This window comes from Folsomia candida, unplaced genomic scaffold (assembly GCF_002217175.1).
Source record: "Folsomia candida strain VU population unplaced genomic scaffold, ASM221717v1 Fcan01_Sc006, whole genome shotgun sequence".
In the NCBI taxonomy this organism is placed as follows: Eukaryota; Metazoa; Arthropoda; class Collembola; order Entomobryomorpha; family Isotomidae; genus Folsomia; species Folsomia candida.
Window position 1 is genome coordinate 6,426,918 of NW_019091198.1, and position 19,612 is coordinate 6,446,529.

The 19,612-nt window shown below is 40.2% G+C and overlaps 1 protein-coding gene across 2 annotated transcripts in view; it reads left to right on the forward strand.

Annotated features, from left to right (window-relative positions):
- The window catches only part of LOC110851536 (neurobeachin), a 132,528-nt gene that overhangs the window by 25,203 nt on the left and 87,713 nt on the right, over window positions 1-19,612 (forward strand). Inside the window, exon 1 of one of the 2 annotated variants that reach the window (XM_035852644.1) lies at window positions 8,054-9,177. The exons of the other annotated variant lie outside the window; for it this stretch is intronic. Within the exon in view, the coding sequence (XP_035708537.1) occupies window positions 8,338-9,177 (840 nt within the window). The 5' untranslated portion in view covers window positions 8,054-8,337. Of the gene's footprint in view, window positions 1-8,053; window positions 9,178-19,612 lie in introns of those variants that run through there. 2 annotated transcript variants of the gene reach the window in all.

Here is a 19,612-nt window from a genome sequence, read left to right on the forward strand (position 1 = left end):
AGCATCTCACATGCGAAACAAAGCAGAAGCGACAAGACAACAACAGAATGGAGCCACTACGAACGACTACTGAGACGACTACACAAAACACAACTCAGGTTTCAACAACGATGTTTCAACGATGCAATTAAAATGTAAATTTGAGAGGTTGGTCATAGGCAATAGGCAGGAGGAGAGGATGATGATAATACGGCCATGCACGTGCAGAATAGTCAATGAGGGAACAAGAAATTTAAACACTGCTTAATGAGTTCGAACCCTATACGCCATTAATTTGGACCTGCTCCTCCTGCCTCGAACTTCTACAGTTAGTTGGATCTTCTTCTTCCTCTCCTAGTCGGGTGCTCTCTATGTCATAATTTAGCTCAATCGCATGTACATTCATAATGAAGGGAGCAGGCAGAAGCTGTATTTCGTTATTTGACTAAATGTGACCTCAATTGGGGAAAGGAACTCGAGGCAGAGAGAGATACACAAGAACGTATGGTTTCACTCGTTCGATTCCCACTTTTTGGTGGTGGAGAGGAGGACGATTGAGTGAATCTATACATATTTAGTTGGAGTAGGTATGTTGTCTTGTATAACCGTGAAAGCTGATTGGAGTAACCAAATTATCAACAGTTAGCCTTTATTGTCGTCGACTCCATCTTTTGTAGCTCAGTTGGTCGGTTGAATGTCCATGTTCCATGTACAACTGTAATTTGTTTATCAGAGCAAGTTGCTGCGGTTTTCTGGCATTTGGTTGATAACTTGTCGTGCGAAATTGATCTGCATTCATAGCTCAAGTTTGGTGAGCACGTTCTGTGGGGATTGGTTTCCATTCTCCCGTCGCCTCTCAACTTTCACTTTATTCCTGTTACATTTGCATCTGCTCCTGTTGTAAAGTTTGCATAAAGTATGATGTACTCTGCTCTGTATTAAATGCGTTCAAACTTATTTGCTCATAAATTCAGGTTTGTTAGACATTTAGCAGGGAAAGTTCGATTGTCATTGTCACCTAAAAATTACTCGGCAGAATTTGTTGGCACATATTGGATCTTTTGGACCAGAAAATTGGGCCACTATGTATCCCAAGAATTCAATATGGACACGGAACACATTCGTCGTTGCGCTAGAATGCTGTTTGTACATGTTTTTGGTAAATGAAAGCTATTTTAGCAAGGCTGTGGGCTTTCAGGGAGAAATTTATTCATATATTTGTTGTAGCAATAACATTCAAGGGAAACATTGGACTGCTACACAAGTACATAAACGTAATATATTTCTCTTGTCTGCTGCTCTACTACGACTGCTAGGACTACCGTGTGCCTAGAAAAATTGGCCTGGTTTCTGGAGATGGATGTTAAAGAAAGCCACCTCCATCTCCTCTCAAAGAGTGATATGCATAATTTAATCGCATAATATATATAAATGAATATATTACTCGCATTTCTTGTCTGAATTGGCATCAACATTTGCAACACAACATTTCTCTCTCTCTTTCTCAGATGTTACTTACTTTCATGGGACGTCATGTCGCCCTCCTTCTGCAAAAGTTGTGTTCTCAGCTGCACGAGAAATTGCTCTGTACTTTGTGGCATTTACTTCAAACATGTCGGTTTGATAATATCGTTAGCATTTTCCACCACCCACGTCCTCCTCTCGTGGCAGACACCTTCCCATTAGATCCTGTTGGACAACTGTTGTGCAGCCGGCACTTTGTCAAGAGTACGAATATATGTGTAATATATGTAAATACGTATGGATAAGCATACACAAGTATGTCTGGAGAAAGTCACTCATAACGTTGACATCACCTGAAAGCGAGAGAGAGAGCGAGATTAATAAAGCCTTCAGATTTAAGCGCCACTCGGATTTATTCCTCTTTGAAAATTTAATAAGTAATTATCCTCGCCGACTTACGTAAAGTATTTATTTATTCAAAACCCAAGTGTGGCTGATTATGTGACAAAACTTGTTTCGTCAATGTGTACGTGCTAGTCATATCACTTTGATGTTGACAGAACTGAGGGGTTCCTAGAGTTAGCAGTTTACTACTACTTACTTGTTTTGACCATTTCAAGTCTTTTCCTTCCCCAAGTAAGTTTTTGGCAGGGCTCAAAAGTTTCTAAACCCTGGCTCTCTCTCTTTCTGACCTCTGCCCACGAAGGTGGTGGTGGTGCTTTCACGTCCGAAAATGTGGCCTTAATGGTGGATGTTTGTGGGAGGCAAAAGAGGAGTCCACGGACTACTGCTGCTGGTTATAGTCGAGTTGTTGAGGGACTCGGATGATTATGTTGCACAACCCGAGAGGTGTTATCTGTAGAATCTGAGCTCCCAACTGCCTCACAAGAATGCTTATTTACCTTCACAACTTTGGGGGACCGACGAGGTTTGCAACTTTTGTGGCATTAATGCTCTCAAAGGTATAACTACTTTACACCAAAACTCTCTCTCTCTCTCTCCCTTTTTTCTTCTTCTCTCTGAACAAAGAAAAACCTTAAGATTCTCTCTTCTATCATCCCCATTTCCACAAAAGTTTCATTCATGAAGTAACGTGCTAGTTTTAGAGGTTTCTTGTGCTGCTTGGAACATATTGTCTCTCTCGCCCACTGCCTACTCTGCCAATTCCGTGCCACATGATAAGGAGCAGAAGTGGGAGAGGATTCTCTCATTTCGTAACTCTTTACATCATCAGCAAGTTGTACATACGAGTACGTACACACATGTGAAGTAAGACGAGTAAAAGAAACAAATTAGCCCTCCAAAATTGCAATTAGAAGGATTCTGCTCCTTCCATCCCAGAGGAAGCGGTACCATAACTGTTTTGCAAATGGGAAATGGTGTTATTGCAGAAAGTTTTATGTTTGCTGGGAGGATTAGTTAATTCAAAAAGATGATTGTTGAACCGCGCAACCTCCAAAAGTGTAACCTCCAAAACCTTAACATTTGAATAAACATTGAGGTTGCATCCCATTTGAGCTTTCAGGTTGAAATAGACCTTTCACCACCTTTCCCAGCCGTGGAGAAAGCACAGTCGTATATGAAGATATCAGTAAAAGAATCAATGCAATCCTCAGCTGGTGCGATTTAACGAACCCCTCTAGCAAAAGTAACCTTGAGTCGTTGTTCTGCGTGGTTGGTGGTTGTCATAAACCTGGAAGATAAGGCCCTAACCAACAAAACACCTGGGGCATGGTTGGGGTCTTCATTACCAACTTTAACTCCCTCCCTCCCTCCCTCCCTTCCCCTCTTTCTCCTGTCATTGGGTGCATACATGCATGCATGCATATATGCATGACGTTTGTTTGTGCTGCTGCCTCTGGGGGAGAAAGCAGATTAAGCACTTTATTATTGTTTCACTATCTGACTAAAATGGGATGAATAAGGAAGTCGTAATCTTTTTGGTGTCGTTTTTACAGTCGAATAAAAACTTTATTTCGCTAGATTAAGGAAGAAGATATTGGCCGGGAGAGGTAACTTTCTCTAGTTTGTGGTCCCCTGCAACTTTTATCAGAGGAGACAGTAAAAATAATTTTACTGTACCCCGTCCACCATCACCACGGACTTGACTTGTTTCCGTATTTGTACCAGTGGATTCGAGTATGAGGAGAGAGAGAGAGATACGATGCGGCTCACATGCTGCATATGCATGTCGCTATTTGGACTGACTTGCTACACTGCATCGTTGGTTGTGGTGCCATGAAATCGTACCATCTCGAAATTGGATAGTGGCAAGACAAGCAACAGCAGTACCGGAACTTGACAGTGGAATATCCTTCAGAGATGCTGCGTCTCTGTCAGGATGCGAATGTTTATACAGTGATGCTCGCACTCAACCACCACCACCACCACCGAACATACAAGTGAAATATGAATTCTCTCAGAGTTGATTTAACTCGGTTAAAGCGCGGAGAAAACTGAGATGAGAGACATTGCGTAACTTGCCCATTTCACTCGGATGCATTCATTTGGTAGTAGTAGTTTTTGGAGAAAGTCGAGCTTACTCGACTGGACACACGTACATATACGCATCCACATACAGACTATATCCTCCCTGATATATTTTGTATTACATTTCGGCGCAAACTTTCACTCCCATATCCGAGTCGGAAGTTGGTGGCAAAGAGTTCTAGTTGAGTTTAGATATTTGTAATTCCTGTCCCGAGATTATGTGCCACTGCTGCTGCTACACGTATAAAGTGAGCCTGCGTTCACGTTTTTTGGCAGTTTTTTTTACAAAATTGATAACTGGGTGAGATCCTATCCTGGCCTCGCAGGGAGAGCGGGCCTAATGCATTCCGAGTACGGAAACTGAAGGGGATCGAAAAGAGGAAGAAGGAGAGCAAAACACGAAGATCACATAGCACAATGCCATGCATGCCGCCTTTCTCGTATTTGTATTCGTATCTGCATCGTTGGTGGTGGGCTCACTTGAATGAATGCATGCGAACGAGGGCTGGGAGAAAGTGTGTAAGCGGATGAGTGAACAATACATTTAAAATCGCTTCACGAATCAAAGAACCAAAAGAGGGAAGACGAATGGATTATTTCCACTTTCCACTTGGATGCAGTTATCCCATCAAACCAACCTGGACTCTGGGTTTTAAATGTATTGTGAAAGAAATGGTTTCCTTTTTTCACTCGTTCGCAAAGGTGTGTCTGTGGAAGACACTTGGACTCTGTACTATAAATTTAAAGAGAGCCTTCAGACCTCATTCCACGCACAGGCCCGCACCACCACTCGTTCCATTCTCAGCTGAAACACGTATTGTGGACGACGTTGATAAATTCATGCAATTTTATGCATTCCTGAATCCACACACAGAGCCACATTTTTTTATATCAGTTTAAAACCTTCCATTACAATTTTGACCACATATCTCTTACTCACCACCACCACCACTTGTACAACTCTCTACTGTCTTTCTTTGAGTCCGAACTAAACCAGAAAGTTTGACGTAATTCAATCCAAATAAGAATAAAACAACTTGTTTCCGCTGTGTCCATGGAGGTTGGTTGGTAAAAAAAAATAATAATCTCCCAGTTGGATTTCGCATCAGGACACGATATCGAGTTTTGTTCCTGGTTTTGAGGAAAACCTTCACCTTTACACAATCCGTTCGTGACAACGAGGAGGTTGGTTGGTGGGCATGGAAGACCTCGCCAGGACCAGGACAGATGCACAACATGAAGCGAAATCAAATTTAAAATGTGATTATTTCTCCGGGATTGAGTTATATCAAGCTTTCCTTCCTTTCCCCTGCCTTCGGTCGGGTTACCACTGCTTGATACTCTGCAGCATGTGGTACGTGTGTAGCTACAGGTTTTAAACCTGCATTGAAAACACGTATGCAGGGCTTGTTCGTGTTTGATACAGTTTATTCGGCTGCTGCTGCTGTTGCGGTTCTCTGAATAAATAATAATCAACAACAGAGTTGGGAATATGTTTTCGAGATTTGAAGAAAATTTGAAAAGACTCACCTCGAATGGAAAGTTTGACATTTAAATCAATATTTATAGCGGCTTTGCTCCGTATATATTTTAAACTTTAAGCTTGTCAAGCAAGAACAATCCGAAATTATGGCCACCGCCGTGGTGCTACACAGGATTAAAGAGTTAAGAAAGGAGTCACTGGAGCAGTGACAATGGGCGCAGAGCATTATAAATCATGTGCTGCGAGGTGTATGTTGTTGTGAGTCGGGACAACTAGTCAGCCAGCCAGCGGTGGTGGTGGTGGTTGTTGTTGGAAGGATGGATAATGAGGTGAAAGGTGGAGGTAATTTTGGACTCACAAAGGACTCAGGGAGTGGAAAGGGAGGAAAGTGCCGTCAAAAGTTGGTCTTAACCGGATGACTCCATTATCATGGGAGACAATCAGGAAAATTAATAATGGGTGGAGGGAAACCGAAGGCGACTATTTTCCAACTCGTTCTGCTTTCTCCATGCAGTCGTACATTCAGTTTTGGGCCGCGCGTCGCATGCATAAACAGCTCTTTATTTACTCTGAAATCCTGTTCAAATAGAAATTGAACTTGATAAACACCGACCAGCGAACGGTCGCTCTCTTTCTCTTCGAAGGGTGGACGGGTGGTTGGTGGGCGAGGGGAAGGTTCAGAAGCCATGTGGTGATAGCTCCCTGGAGTTAAATTACACACCCAATCTCCCTGATTATGCGGTACATAAAAATTCCTAATGCTCACTTTCAATAATAATGTGTCTCCTCGGCTTGGTCGTCACTTCACTAATGACACAAGACCTGTTTTCATTCAGGCAAACCTTTTGTGATTCAATGAAAGAAAGTGAGAGAAAATTTGGAATTTCTTTGTCATAATTTCTTCGAATATAAGTAATATTAGAATTTATGTACATTAATGCAATGTTAGAATTGTAGAAATTAGCTGGTGCTGGTGAAAAATTGTAGTTGGTTGACATTTCCCAATCTCAATTGTGGTTATCACTAATCACTTAAGAGAACAAAAATACATTTATAAGGCGGTTAAGCAGTCGGTCGTCTACTGTGCAGAGCCATAAACGTGTTTTTCCAATTTCACTCTATCAAATTATTATGGTTCCCTTGTCACAAGTTGTATATGTCGCATGACATTGGACAGCCTCGCAATAACCGTCATTCCTCATGTATGCATGCACTTCTTGTACTTCTGCAAACTATGAAGTGAACCTAAAGACGGATGACGTGGGAAAGAATTAAGTATTAGATCATCCACCCACCCACCCACCAGACCATTAAAGCTCTTGCAACCACTGGAAGAGGAGAAATGTTTGAAACGTCCCGTTAAAATGATTGAGCTGATATTTTTATGGGCCTATTAAATAAAATTAAAAATGTAAAATTCCTTCCACATCCCAACCCTGCATATGTACGCGTATGTAAGTAAGAGCACGGCGCCATTATCAGTTTCTTCTTCCCGTCGGTGAAATAATGACTCTTGAGAGAGACCAAGAAGAATCTTATGAATGTGTAACGTGGGACGCTATTATTGCTACCGGGGGCTGGAAGAGAAAGTATGTTTGGCGTAGTAAAATTTGCACGAGGAATGAGAAATGGTTGCAAAGTGCACAGAGAATTAGTTGAACAGTTACGACAATCCTCATTATTGCCTTGTGCGATTCACCTGGAGTTTGGAGGAATTTGCTCCTGACTCGGATTCTTGTCTGAGATTTGTCCTCTCCTCCTCCTCCTGCGATAGGAGTCCTCGTGGTGGTGGTGGAGGGATGATAAAAGAGTAGCTATACTGCTGCTTTCATCCTACTTGACTAAGTTATGTTGGAGTGGTTGGGCCCATAGACAGGTCGAGAAAGCTTCGGTTTTGCTCAAGTGGAAGTCGTATTAGAGGACTCACATTATAGGGCCCAAGGGAAATGGTTGAATTGAACTCAGCAAGCAGCACTCTTGACTTTCTGGCTGTGAAGGAGAGATAGGTGAATTCCGATGCTGCTGCTTTCTTTTTACCTCCTCCACGTCCACCTTAATATGTGTACGACCTGTTCATATATACGATTTTGTTCATCCACCAAACGAATCCCAACATTTCCCATCGGACCACCATATTCACCTCCTGAATACAATACACAACGACAGTACGGATTATTGCGGCTGAGGTCATGACAGCCAAATATCTTAGCAGGAGAAGACCAAGACCTAATAATCTTCGTCTTGTTCAGTCAAGTCGGTCCAATCCAAAACAACAACAGCAGCAGAATTCATTCATTCAGCAGACAGAGTTGGTTGAGCTGTTCTCAAGTTTTGGTTGTTTTATCCTCTCTCGTATATTTTTTTAAAGAATTTTCACCATGCTGTTTCGCAGTTTTTGAAGGATGTATGCGTACGTACGTTTGTACGTTCGGACGTATGATGGCTGCGTATATTTTATTTATTCTTTGTTATTTGCAACAAATATCTCGTCCCTTAATAAACACGAGATAAATTTACTCACGCCAGTCACTCAGACACTTATGATAATGCGTTCTCAACGTCGGTCGGTCGGTGTAATATAAATCACATGGAAGACGTGCAATTTATACCAGTCTTCTTCACTACGACAATCACGGAATACGAGATTAATCAAATGTTTGTGCGGTGCTCGAAAATTTGATACAACGCAACACACAAAACTACTGAGAAATGCGTTGCATTCACGAAAGTTTATTGGACTGAAATAGTACAAGGACGACGACGACGACGACGACAACGTAAAAAACTCTGTTGACCAGTATAACTCTCAACACAAAAATGTGCTCCCTCCCTCCTCCTCCACCTCATAAATGTTAAATACAACGACTACTGAGATACAGCCTCTGAGTTACACAACAAACAAAAGTAATACCGAGTGAAGAATGGACGGAGACAACAGCAGCATTGTGTCTCATGAATCCGGAGCAAGTGGCTCTTCTCTGTGTACTTTATCAGTTTTAACAAGGACGATTTTAACTGACGCCACCACCACCAACGGCATAAATAATATCCCTTTTCATTCGCAGCACGATTCCCCACCAAGAAATGGAGTTGTCACTCCCGTCCCCGAATCCCCATCGGGTTCCAACACCTCGAGTGCAAACAAACATCCCCCAGATAAAAACAAGGCGAAAACTTCTAATGGTTTCGCCACTACAACAAATGGACAACTATTATTGAAAGCGAATGGTGCTCCTCCTCCTCTCGTAAACGGTTTCGCAGGTGACGGCGGTAACACTCGTTCCGCAACCAAAGCCAAAACTCCTGACGATAGTGGTACTAGTAGTAGTAGGAGCAGCATTAGTGGTGCTGGTATTAACAATGGCAGTGTGGCAGTAGCCATCAAGAACAACAGCTTATCATCACTGCTCTCGAATGGCCATCACCATTTGACTGAGCAGGTTGACCAGGAGAAGAAGGGTTCAAGTGTAACGGAGCTGTTGAACACGGGCAGTAACCATATTGGTAATGGACCACGTAATGAGTGTGAGAATGAGAGCGAGACTCCCGGATCTTCAACCGGTGGTGGTGGTCGTGGTGACGCTGGTCATAACTCAGCCATCGACGAGGGTCCTGGCGAACAAGGAAAGGGCAAAAGTCCAGTGCTAACTGGATACCTGGGTTCTTGGAAGAGAAGTCGCTACCTCAGCGGAAATTTTTCCGTCAGTGGCGACACCATGGAAGGCATCGTCCAATGCCTCGTCTTCCTCAAGGCTTTCTCCGTAAAATATTTTTACTCTCACCATTTCCTACTAGTTTTAACTAACGAAATGATTGCAGTAATTTGTATACTAATCTCGCCTAATTACTGCGACTCGTTTCACTTGTTCATTCGCATTATTGTCATTTTCATCGTGTTGAACTCGAAAACTTTTGTAGCAGTGCACAATTAACTTACAATTAGTCACAGAAGGACCATGAAATTGTCTCCTCTTACTCCGTCTACTGCACCACGGCTGCATTACACACACCGACCTACATACTTATACAACCACATTAATTTGAGCGTTTAATGGGCTTGTGATTTTTTCCGCCGTCTTGCACAAAAGATTCAAGAAGACTTTTAACGATACTTAAGGGTTCCGGATTGGATTGTGAATAATGCGCTTGAATCATTTTAATGTTTCTCATACTCATTGTGTGTGCTGTAGCGGTGTCTAATGAGCTCATTCATATACATGAGGAAAACCCTCTTCCTTTGTGTCTCAATTCGACGCTGAGCAATTCAATGCTCTCCCTTTGACGAAAATTCCCTTTAAATTAATTTTTGTCTAACGTACTCCCTCCTTTCCATCCTTTGGTGGATGGATGGATATGTGAAACGGAGTTGAAATTTATTTGAAATCGTATTGTCGTTCAGCTTTTCAATATTGTCTCAAGCTATGAGATGGGAATCCGATACGCGATACCGCAGGCGAGACCAGGCCGAACTAAAAGATGGGCGAAATGAAAGCAAAACTTTAATATTATGAGAACCAACCAACTTTTCTGTTGCAATGAGCTTCTCAGTTTGTAATTTGTCATACGCGCACACATTGCAGTTGACTTGTGTTAGCAAAACTTTCCTCCAATTTCGGATATAGCCAGCCACACCAAGTAAGCACCACGCACCGTCAAAGTGGCAGCGGACCAACCAATAGATTTTGCCAAGTTTTCTTTCATCCGGGATTAGATTTCATGTTCCCTTTGCTCTGACTCTGGTAGGGCGGTTGCTGATTATTGCCACGTATCTACGTATTGTATGGTGGGTGAAAGTGTCTGATAAACACCACAGCCTCCCAATTAGCAGGAGAGTTAATATGTATAAGCATTATGAGACGCACGTCAATAGGCATAATTAATTTTCAAATAACACGTTAGCAGGCAGAATTTCGTCCTTTATGAAGGCGAAAATTGCATTTCGCCTTCCTCCATCTATCGGCGTCATATAGAATACGGGTAGTAGTACGGATATACAGCCAGGAAGGTGGCTATACGTGTAAAGATAAAGAAAAGAGGCTCTCTCTCTCCAGCAGCACGTCGTCTCCTTCATTACGGAAAATATAGCAGGAAGGTGACGAGCTCTCTCCCCAACTTTTTTAATTAACTAAAATTTTTTGAAGATACTTGACTGAACTTCAGACTCTGTACATCTTAAAAACTGGTAAGTATAATCCGTGGGCAATATGAAGTAGTTTTTTCGAGATTTTAGAACAGTGTTAGATAATTTATCCAAATTATAAATGTGGGCTAACTATTTGGTACAAATAGTTTATTCATTTCAAAAAATTTCTAGAACCCACAACCCCTTTGGTACAAAGGAGGTTAACAATTATTAAAGCTGCATAGATCAGCCATTTATAGCTGCATTGTCCAGCCAATTAATGCTAGTTAACTAGCAAATTAAAGCTGCATTGTTCAGCAAATATATAGCTGCATAGTTCAGCCGATTATTAACGCTGCATTGTTCAGCAAAGATAATACTTTATACAAAGTAAATTAAAGTACTTTTGAATTATTCATAGCTAATTATGGCATCTCAATCTGACGAGAATGACCAGACCAAGAAAAAGACTAAAAGGTCTAAATCTCAATTCGCAAAATTGCAAAAAGAACTGGACGAGCTGAAAGCTTCCTTTCAATCTCGAAAAGACTTTGAGACGGAGAAAAATAAACCTGTCACACCCCCCAGTACGAACTCAGATACAGATTTAAAAAATCAAGGCGTTAATGATCTTGGAGATGACTCTGATCTTAGTGATCTACTTCAGAATAATGGTACAAACCACAATTTAACCTTTTTATAAAGTTTTACTAAACGAGTTCTAAAAAATTTGTTCTAAATATTAGAAAGCGCAGACCCCGATAACATAAATCCTGAAATTTTGGATATTTTGAATGCTCAAGACAAAGATGAATCTTTCGGGCCAGAGGTTAATGCTGCCGTTGTAAATCGAATGTCCGGAATATTGTCCCAAAAAACTACAAAAGAATCAGTGGACAAACTAAAGAGCAAATTATTGACACCAGGGAATTGCAAATTCTTGAATGTGCCAAAGGTTAACCCAGAATTATGGTCGCAGCTCCCAAATCGTATAAAAACAAGCGATGCCAAGATGCAATATGTTCAACAATTCGGGTCAAAAAGTTTAACTGCCTTTACAAAAATATCTGATGAAATTGTAAAATCAGCAAATGCAATCCCAAAGGCTATAAGTGAAACAATATTGAAGCTATGTCTGGACGGAGCGACAGCGTCGGCAATGGAATTCAGAGAATCCAATCAAAAACGCATGCAAACAATAAAGCCACTACTTTCGCCAAATTACGCTGCAATTTGCTCAACAACTCCGGGTGAATACCTTTTCGGAGATAATTTACCGGAGGCTATTAAGAATTCAAAAACGGTTACAAATTTACTCCGACGTGGAACTGGAATGCGGTATGCACCTTATCCTCCAACGAGATTCAGCTCAAACCAAGATTACGGCCAGTCTTTAAACTTCCGAGGCCAGTTTCGCCGGGGTGTTCGAAGAGCAATGCGAGGCCGGCCGTACAATCCCCGATTCCCGTCCAACAACAACAATTACCAGCAATACCAGCAGAAGTAGATAAGGTATTAAATGCAGGTGCTATATCTAAATATATTGAAAAGTGGAAGCTAATAACCAATAGTAGTCATGTATTGTCAATTGTTAAAGGTTATAAGATACCTTTTTTGTATAAACCACGACAATCACAAGTCCCTCATCAGAAACAATTTACAAAAACAGAACAAAACTCTATAAACATGTTTATTACTAAACTGCTAAAAATTAATGCAGTAGAAAAAGTAAGTCCAAATGAGGAACAGTTTCTGTCTCCAATTTTTCCCGTAGCTAAGCCAGATGGATCATATAGATTAATAATTAATTTAAAAAGTTTAAACTCCTATTTACCTGTCACTCATTTTAAGATGGAGGACTATAGGACAGTTTGTTATATGATGCAAACTAATTGTTATATGACTGTGATTGATTTACGCGACGCTTATCATTCAGTACCCATTTCAAAAAATGACAGAAAATATCTTTGTTTTGAATGGAATGGTGAACGTTATCAATATAACTGTCTTTGCTTTGGATTGTCAACAGCGCCCAGAATATTTACAAAGATTTTGAAACCTTTATTATCCTATTTGAGAAGTAGAGGAATCAGGCTGGTAGCATACTTAGACGATTTACTCATTATGGGTCGCAATAAACAAGAGTGTGAAAAATACACAAGAATAGTTTTGGACTGGTTACAAAATTTAGGTTTTCAAGTTAATTTAGAAAAGTCTCAACTCTTACCCTCACAGAAGTAAAATACTTGGGGCTACTTTTTAACTCTACTCACAAGACGCTGGAGCTTCCATGCAACAAAAAAGATAAAATTATAAAATCTGTAAAGCATTGGATTAAACAACCACAAAACACAATTCAGAAATTGGCAGAACTGGTAGGATATTTAAATTCATGCACTCCAGCCGTGGCTTATGCTCAATTATACATACGTGAGTTAGAAATTGATAAAAACGCAGCTTTAAAAATTAGTAATGGAAACTATGACGCGAAAGTAACCTTGTCAGTTCGGGCGATAAATGATTTATTATGGTGGACAAACAAACAACATTTAACACCAGTAAAAATTAGGGACGATATTTATGACCAAGTTTTGTACACTGATGCATCACTTTCCGGATGGGAAACACATTCGGAATTAGATAAAACTAGAGGTTTCTGGGCAGGTGCCGAATTAAATTTACATATTAATGTTCTTGAGCTGAAAGCTATACAAAATGCATTAAAAGCCTTCGTAAACAGGTCCTCAATTAAATTACTAATAAGAACTGACAGTACAACCGCATTGTCTTATATTAATAAATATGGAGGTGTTCGTTCCCGTCAATGTCATGAGATAGCCCGTGAAATCTGGCAGTGGTGTGAAAGTCGAGATATAATATTATTTGCCTCTTATATTTCAACGATTGATAACTTTTTAGCCGATGAACTTTCACGTATGGCTGTAGACAATTCTGACTTTTCTCTCTCACAAAAATCGTATAATTTAATCTGCAAAGAATTTGGTGTTCCACAATTTGATTATTTTGCTACTAATCTATCAACAAAATGCGATAAGTTCTATTCGTGGTATCCTTGTGAAGGATGTCAAGGCGTGGATGCTTTTTCTCAAAAATGGACATATTTCTTTTTCGCTTTTCCACCGTTTAGTTTAGTGGGTAGAGTATTTAAGAAAATTGTTTCTGATGATGCAACTGGGATTGTGGTGGTTCCTAAGTGGGAGGCTCAGCCTTGGTTTTCGCTATTTTTGAAATTATGCAAAAATAATTATATTGAACTGCCACCAAGCAATGATTTAATGGTTTATTTGCATATTAATAGGCCCCACGAATTGTCACTCAAAACAACACTACTGGCAGCCAAAGTTTGGAAGAAAAATTTTCACAATTTGAACCAAATGTAGTAAAATTATTAGCAGCTTCTTGTTCGAAAACCACATGGGCAAATTATGATACACAGTATAAAAAGTTTATAAAATATTGTAAGGAAAAACGTTATAATTGTAATACTCCGAGAATTGATATTATATTAAGTTACCTAGCCCACTTACACGATTCCGGGCTTAGTTACTCTTCAGTAAATTGTGCGAGAAGTAGTTTAAGTTTATTGTTACCAAAAATTGATAACTATAATATCGGTGAACATCCTATTGTAACCAGATTAATTAAGGGGATTCGTAAACTAAAGCCACCGGCTGCTAAATATTCGCATACATGGAATGCTGATGATGTTCTTAATAAGATTAATTCTTTAGAAAATAATGAAAAGTTAAGCTTAAAAATGTTATCCCTGAAATTAAGTGGCTTGTTGGCTTTAGTATCAGGACAACGAGTCCAAACTTTAGCCGCTATTTCTGTAGAAAATATTAAATACTCTAAAGATATAATTAGAATTTTTGTACCAGCAAGATTAAAATCTTCTGATCAAGGGGTGAACCAACCATGTATTGTTCTCCCCTCATACAAACGTAACAAGAAATTATGTGTAAAATCAACTCTTGAAGCATATTTAGATGCCACTAAGCAAATTAGAAAGGACAATCAGTTATTTATTTCAACTGTTAAACCACACAAAAAAGTATGCTCACAAACCATATCAAAATGGCTGGTAGAGCTTCTAGATATTTCAGGAGTTGATACATCAATTTATAAATCTCATTCATATAGACACTCCTCCACTAGTAAAGCATTTTCAAAAGGTGTTAATATAAATTCTATATATAATAACACTGGGTGGTCTAAAAAGTCTAAAATATTCGGTAAATTTTACAATAGAACTTGTGATGATGTTACTGATTTCGCTACGGCAGTATTAAAATAAATTGTTTTTATTTAACATAACCCAGTACTGTTATCCGTTTTCGAAATTCTTTAAACAGCTACCCGTATTCTATATGACGCCGATAGATGGAGGAAGGCGAAATGCAATTAAAGATTACGCGAGCGGCGTAGCCGCGAAGCGTAATCGCAATTGTATGAGCCTTCCGGAATCGGAAGGCGTCAGTCCCCCCCACCCAAGCCCAATACATTTCTCAACGGATTCTACTTTAAACGTAATGAAGGAGACGACGTGCTGCTGGAGAAGAGAGAGAGCCTCTTTTCTTTATCTTTACACGTATAGCCACCTTCCTGGCTGTATATCCGTACTACTACCCGTATTCTATATGACGCCTTCCGATTCCGGAAGGCTCATACAATTGCGATTACGCTTCGCGGCTACGCCGCTCGCGTAATCTTTAATTAACTGAGGATTACAAATATTTCTGTTACATAAGTATTAATAGTTGCGTCACTAATTAGACATCTTTAAGTGTGATGTCATAACGATAGTTAACACCAAGTGGGATTTCACGTATTATACAATTCTATGAAATTGAATACACATATTCCAAGAGACATTATTGAAAATAGGGAGGAAAGTGAAAATAAATGTGAAAGCGCATTAGGCTTTTTTATCCATGTAAAATTAAAATATTGCAGAGTTCACACATTTCAAATGACCCTATTCAATTACTTTTCGTTCATCGTGTAGGAATAAAACCCGAATTATTATTATTATCATTGCAAACCACAAAAATCATTTTTTACTTATTGCCCCTTAAATATGACACTTTCTCTTTGTTCGGCTCAACCTTGAGGAACGTCCTCTCCTCCAACTTTCCAATATTGAGGGCAATATTTCATTTCCAGTGCCTCTTAAGTTTTTGAATGGGTAAGATTCCATTGTGGCGCAGCGTTTCACGTCAGAAACATAGTTGAAAATGACAACGTGTCCGAAAGAGAGAGAACAATCCCGATGAGAGTTGCAGTTAACATGAACTGTTTGATTTGTCTCGTGCGTAGGTACGGAAGGAGAAGCCACCAGGCAGACGAGTAGTTTTTGAAGGAAAGGATGGTCGTGCAGTTGATGCACGTGGATTTTTAGGAGGAGGCGGAGAGAAGGCTGAAATGCGTTATGTTCCTGCCCCAGATAACGTTCACCACCCAAGACACACACAGTTGCCACAAATACTCCACAGTTTCAATAAAACACAAATATGGATGGCAATGGGCATCCCATTCTGTCTCAAGTGTGTCTAATGTGCTCTTTGCTTTTTGTAGAATTCGATTCAACCACTTTCTGAATCGGTCAGGATTCGAGTCGCCAACGGCGGAGATGAAAAGTCTTGAGTTTGAGAAAATGTGCCTTAAACCAATTTAAACGGTCCATTTGCCACGGGCATGCAGAGCCCTTGAGCAGTATTCACTTTTCCCCCCGAAAAGATATAAGATATACAGATCAACATAGAGCTAGACATATGTCCGTATATTGAAGGATGAGTTCATTGATTGTGTTCCTACATGACCATCTTTTTTCGTTATGTCCACGTCGTCCACCTTATAAAAAATAGTACCACTCTCACATGACGAAGCAGCTTTCACTGGAACACGTAATTGCGCTATATATATAAAAGATGGGATGTGATTTCCTTGATTTGTTGGCATAATAGTGAAATGGTCACTGGAGAAATGAGGATGACTTTTTGCTTTCACCGTCGTCGTCGTCGTCACCACCAAATAAATTCTCAAATTCTGACTACGAGTAGTTTCCATCTTTGATTTATGCTCCTCCAAATAGATACCATGAACCAATACGGTCGTCTGTCTGCAGTGCTTTTAGAAGAAAAGAGGGAGCAATGATGATGCTTGGTCTGCTCATATTTTGTGTGAATCTTTTGTCCACTATTTCTTTAATAATTTGTCAGGGGAGTGGCATTTCGGTCGTTTCTGGATTTAACGATCTTTCAACGAGATTCCATCTTGTATAATTTTCAATCTCGTGGAGAAGGGGATGACAAATGGGCTGCATTATTGCAAAAAATGAACTTAAAAGTGAACTCATCTATTCCTCGTTCTTTTTCACTCCATCCGCCACGCACACATATAAATTTATATATCTACACACACGACCACGTACAGTCGTCTCATGTACCGTGAGATAAAAACCTATTTTACTTTTCTTGTTCTCCTCTCGTTCGACATCAATTGCATCCATTGGGACCAGCCTTATTTCTAACACGGCAACGAAGGATGAATACGAATTACCTTTTATTTTATTGACTGCTAAAATTTTGATGCATTGCAGTCATCCAAGTTTAGACACTGGCCAACAGACAGGAGACGCCTTGCAGCAAAACACCTCACGAGCCTAATAGGACATGTCACAAGAGATGAACACCATCAATTTTCAAATTTATTACATTTCTTATACATAGCACTACTGGATACAAGAAGAAGAAGAAGTTTGGGGCGAAAATGGTTAAAAATAATTGTGCAAAGGTTTCTTCCTCCGCAAGTTTTCATCTCTCTGTCTCCTCTCCATTCAACTTGCAGCAGGTTTTACATTCCTGAATTCCCAACTTCCTTGGTTCAAAAGTTGTGTCAAGTTTTGAGGAGAGTAACCAACTTATGAGATGATGGGAGTGAGACTGTCTGGCTGGCTTGGTTCCTGGGCATGAGCTACTTTTTCAAGAATGTGAGAAGAGATCAAACTTTTTCTGAGGAATTTTTTATTCGATATTCCCACTATTGATTGAGTTTTACCTATTTTACATACATTTCCTTCTTACTTATCCACGCTTGGGGTCGTCGTCGTCAGGCGATTTTCTGCTGCTGTAACAAGTTCAATTACATTATTTTACAGATATGCAGTATACATTTGCATATAGGGCTGAACAGTGGCGTCATTGTTCGTAAAGGGAGTTATAGCCTGCCTAAAACTTTGTGAATAATGTAGGATGGACGAGGTTAAGTTGGGGTGCGAGTTAGTTGGCATTCTCTCAAGTCGAGCCGGATTCCAGGTTTCATCAAATTACACCCATTGATTGGATGCATATTCATACCGATGAAATAAATTCGAGTACAATTAACTAAAGTTTAGCAGTCAGCAGATAGGATTGGCAGACATACTTGAGTGTTGTTTCCAGTAGCTGGTCCTTGTCTCAAGATGAAACAATAGGAAAGTTTTCAGTGAAGCAAGTAATATACGACGTCGAGAAGGACGACGAATTAGATTAGAGATCCTTAAAGAATGAAATTCTACTTCAATTGAGAATGAAATTGGCTTTTGTGCAAATACAAACTTACTTAAACTCATCTTCAACAACACCTCCTCAGACTTGAAGTAGACAATGAGATAGATATCCACATTATTGTCAAACTCTTTATACGCCTGGGTGCGGAACACTCACATACAATTTATTCTACTTTTTTTGGCCGATCATGCTGATCCTGGATATTAAACTGGAACGGTTTTGATTAATTTTTTCCTTCATCCTGCCTTGATTTTTATTTTGCAAAGTGCAATATGTCCGGAAAGAGCGATTGAATGAAGCAACAGAAAGTTCCCGGTCGGTTGGATAAGAGAAAAACTGCTAAAAACTATTAACGCAGTTGAGGATAACATTTTGCTAGAGAATTGTTTGAGAAAAAGTAACGACTTTTCGTACAATATCCGGCACAAGGAGTGTTTGTGCGTTCAGTTTCGTCAGGGTGGATGTTGCTCAAGGACTGTACGAAGAGTAAATCTGTCTGCTTTTCCAAGATTGTGTTTTTCTCTCCTTCTTTACCAGCATCCGTTGCGTCTCCTTCTCTGTCTTTCTCTCGTGAAGAACAAACCAAACTGCTACTTGCTTGAATGGGCTGCAACATTCCCCGTGAACCACAGAAGAGTTGAAATAGAACGCTGGACTTACCCGCGTGCCGTGCACGAGGCTTGTAAACATTGAACTTTGCTAATGGAATACTCTTGCAAGGGCAGGACACCATAAGTTTACGACGGGTATAAAGTACCCTTAAACGTTGCTGGTGAAAGCTATAGATGTACAACAACGCTACTTCGGTACATATGTAACCGCCGTGTTTGCTCGAATCTAGAGCTCGACTCGCTGACCCGATTCATCCCAACGACCCGGCCCTCACAGCGATACAACATAATAAAATACGCAATTTGAAAATACTAATTTTATCAGGGTAGCAAATAAACATTCCTCAAATGATATCGTCCAGGCTTTTAACTCACATTTTTTCCAACTGTCCATCCAACTGGTGAGAGTAGTTTTCCAGAAAAAAGGTTTTTCTAATCCGGTCGGAGAAAGCAAACAAATTTGCTGTTAGTGTTTGTTGTTGTGAAGTGCAATCTTGCTTATCCTCACCCGCACGCCTCGTGCTCTTACGATACTCTCAATTATTTGCTGTCTCACCCACTCACCCAAAAATTAGATTTCGCTAGCTCCACTCCACTACTGCCATTATCCGAGGTTTCATGATTCGGATATGGTCATCATCGTCTCCTCTCTTTCCGGCAGGGAGAGAGAGTGGGCACTCCGAGTCCATACTTTCCACTCAACCAGAACCCAGTGACAGGTTGTCAGGGCTTTGTGCAACATCTCAATTAAAAGTGACCGCAACTCATGATCTTTTCTCGGCAAATGTGCCATTTAGTTGATTCAAAAGCTCTCACCCAACTACAAACAAACTCCACTCACTCGGATCCCTACGTAGCAAAAGTATGTAGCGGAGGAGTGAAAGCAGTGCCC